General features: G+C 37.9%; 1 protein-coding gene across 1 annotated transcript in view; it reads left to right on the forward strand.

Moving 5' to 3' along the window:
* Window positions 1-814, forward strand: part of LOC137998106 (52 kDa repressor of the inhibitor of the protein kinase-like) — a 3,685-nt gene extending 2,871 nt beyond the window's left edge. Inside the window, exons 2-3 of the mRNA XM_068844523.1 lie at window positions 497-544; window positions 762-814. Coding sequence (XP_068700624.1) covers window positions 497-533 — 37 coding nt within the window. The 3' untranslated portion in view covers window positions 534-544; window positions 762-814. The remainder of the gene's footprint in view (window positions 1-496; window positions 545-761) is intronic.
* Window positions 815-2,248: the final 1,434 nt, after the last annotated feature.

The following is a 2,248-nucleotide window of genomic DNA, read 5'->3' on the forward strand; positions in this document are numbered from 1 at the left end:
GTATGAAATGACTTGTTATTCTTGCTGCCGATATGTCCAGAAATGCCCATAATTAGATGCATGCGGATTTCAATAAGCGTCACGAAGTGTCCCCTTGCTCTTCTGCCCAACTTCAACACAACTCTTGTTACAGAATACGGACAAAACATGTCACAAAGTGTCCCCCAAATGCTGCTCTTTAAGTAAAGATTAACTGCTGCATTGACCCTAACCTAAAAATAATTCTAACCTTTATCCTTACCTTGTTGTTGAAAATAGGTAGCAATTGCCTAGACTTAAAGGGACACTTCGTGTCGGATGTCAAAATTGGACGTGCATCTAATTAGGTGCATTAATGGCCATAAGTGCAGACCTTGCTGCTCCATTTGTTAGCTCTCTTGAAAACTTTTCAGCTTTCCGCTCCACTTCTACCCTTTTCTCTCACACTAGAAATAAGTGATTTCATACCAGATTCCATAATGCATGGTTAACCTCCTTAAATCATCAAATTTTGCAGAGTCATTTCTTGTTGTCGAGGACCTCACATTGATTAGCATCCGTGTTGGTAAGTTGCTCACTCTTATTCATTTCTCAATAACATGAACGAGTAATTAAAGTGTGATAAACCAGTTCTGATGACTTTTGTGTTGGTTTTTGTTGTTTTCTCTTTACTCAGTTTGGATCAAGTTAGTGACTATTAATATATGTCAGAATTCCTTATAAGTCTATTTTCTGAAGTGATCACCGTCACTCATGATCAGTTGCTTATTTCTCTTTTTCAGCCAGGTTCATTATTCCTGCTCAAAAGGTTTTAAAGAGGAACATTGCAAGGTATTTAGTACTAATTATTAGCTTGCTGGGTGTAATAAGTTTTAACCCTAACTAAGTTATAACCCTAACTAAATGATGTGTCTTGAATTGTTCCTGAAGGGAGAAGGGTTTAGTTTTTGAATCCACTTAGGTTCAAAGTTGAGGGAGTCACTAAGGAAAGGACGATTAATGCAGTCAATCAGTTTTAGCCGTAACAAACCCTTAATGTTTACTCGCTTTAAAGCCCGGTCGGGGTTACTCTCATATATGGGCTATAGAGACGGTAAATATTTTGAGCAAGAGCCGGTACAACATAGATTTCATTTTAGTGGTGTACTATATTTCGGCCAGCGAAACCAGCCTTCTTCGGGTAGAATGAGAGTTAAGATTGGATTGCTTCTATGTACCTATATATAGTAAGTGGATGTTGACGTAATACTTGAAAATGTGATAAAATATGGTAGTTGCAACAAGTTTGAATTCAACTACTAAGAGTAACGGAAAAATAACGTAAGTAACTGTAAATGATAAACTGAAAATGTTATACGTTTCTTGGCGGATATTAAGACTGTTGGGATCAATTGTCCTGCCTTTTGAACTTAAAAAAAGCTTCCCTGGCCTTATCAGGAGTACCCAACCAACAATTTTTCAGAATGTATGCGTTATCGACTTAAACAAGCTGTGGGCATCTGTTAACACATTTTCGGTTAATTTTTAAGTATTCTGGGAAAAAATTATCCGCTCTTCAGGGCCAGCTACAACAAGTTGCAAAATTGTTGAGACACTTTCATTAAAAAACACCTTTTCTAACTTCCAATACTCGGCGTATCTAGAATTTAAACCTTTCCCACTTCCTCTCCCCTCTCCCCCTTTCAATGTTGACTGCTTAAGTTCCCAACATTTTTTTGTCTCGCTAGCAACACTGATAAGGGGGGAAGGGGGGCTGCAGTGTGAGAGATAATAGGGAAATTAATAACGCCCCAAGAAGGTGAAGTGTCTCCACTATTTTTGCAACTTGTTGTCTGATTGATTGCAATAATTTTGCCAGTCCGGATTTGAGTCCTATAGGGAAACGTTTTAACGTAGAAAAGCAGGAACTAAAGAAACAATCATTAAATATCGTATAAGCTCTGAAACATTTCAGAAGTTTGCACGCGAATTGCAAAGCACATTGTACCAAACACGAAAGGATATTAATTATTGACATACGGTAGCATCGATTTTCGAGTGTTTGGACTTATCATCGCTAACAGAAGACTCCGTACCAAATACTAAGGCGAGCAAAGTATTTTGCACTGCAGATCTGTTGCTCCGAAAGTTACACATGGCTCGTATTATGTAACACAATACCATTTATTGTGTTTCTTGTTGACGTCAACCGGGATGGTGGCGTTACAGTTGAAAATCGTATCTTCGAGGAAACAGCACAATTCAACTAGTACTTTCTTTTCTAATCAAT

This window comes from Montipora foliosa, chromosome 3 (assembly GCF_036669935.1).
Source record: "Montipora foliosa isolate CH-2021 chromosome 3, ASM3666993v2, whole genome shotgun sequence".
Lineage (NCBI taxonomy): Eukaryota > Metazoa > Cnidaria > Anthozoa > Scleractinia > Acroporidae > Montipora > Montipora foliosa.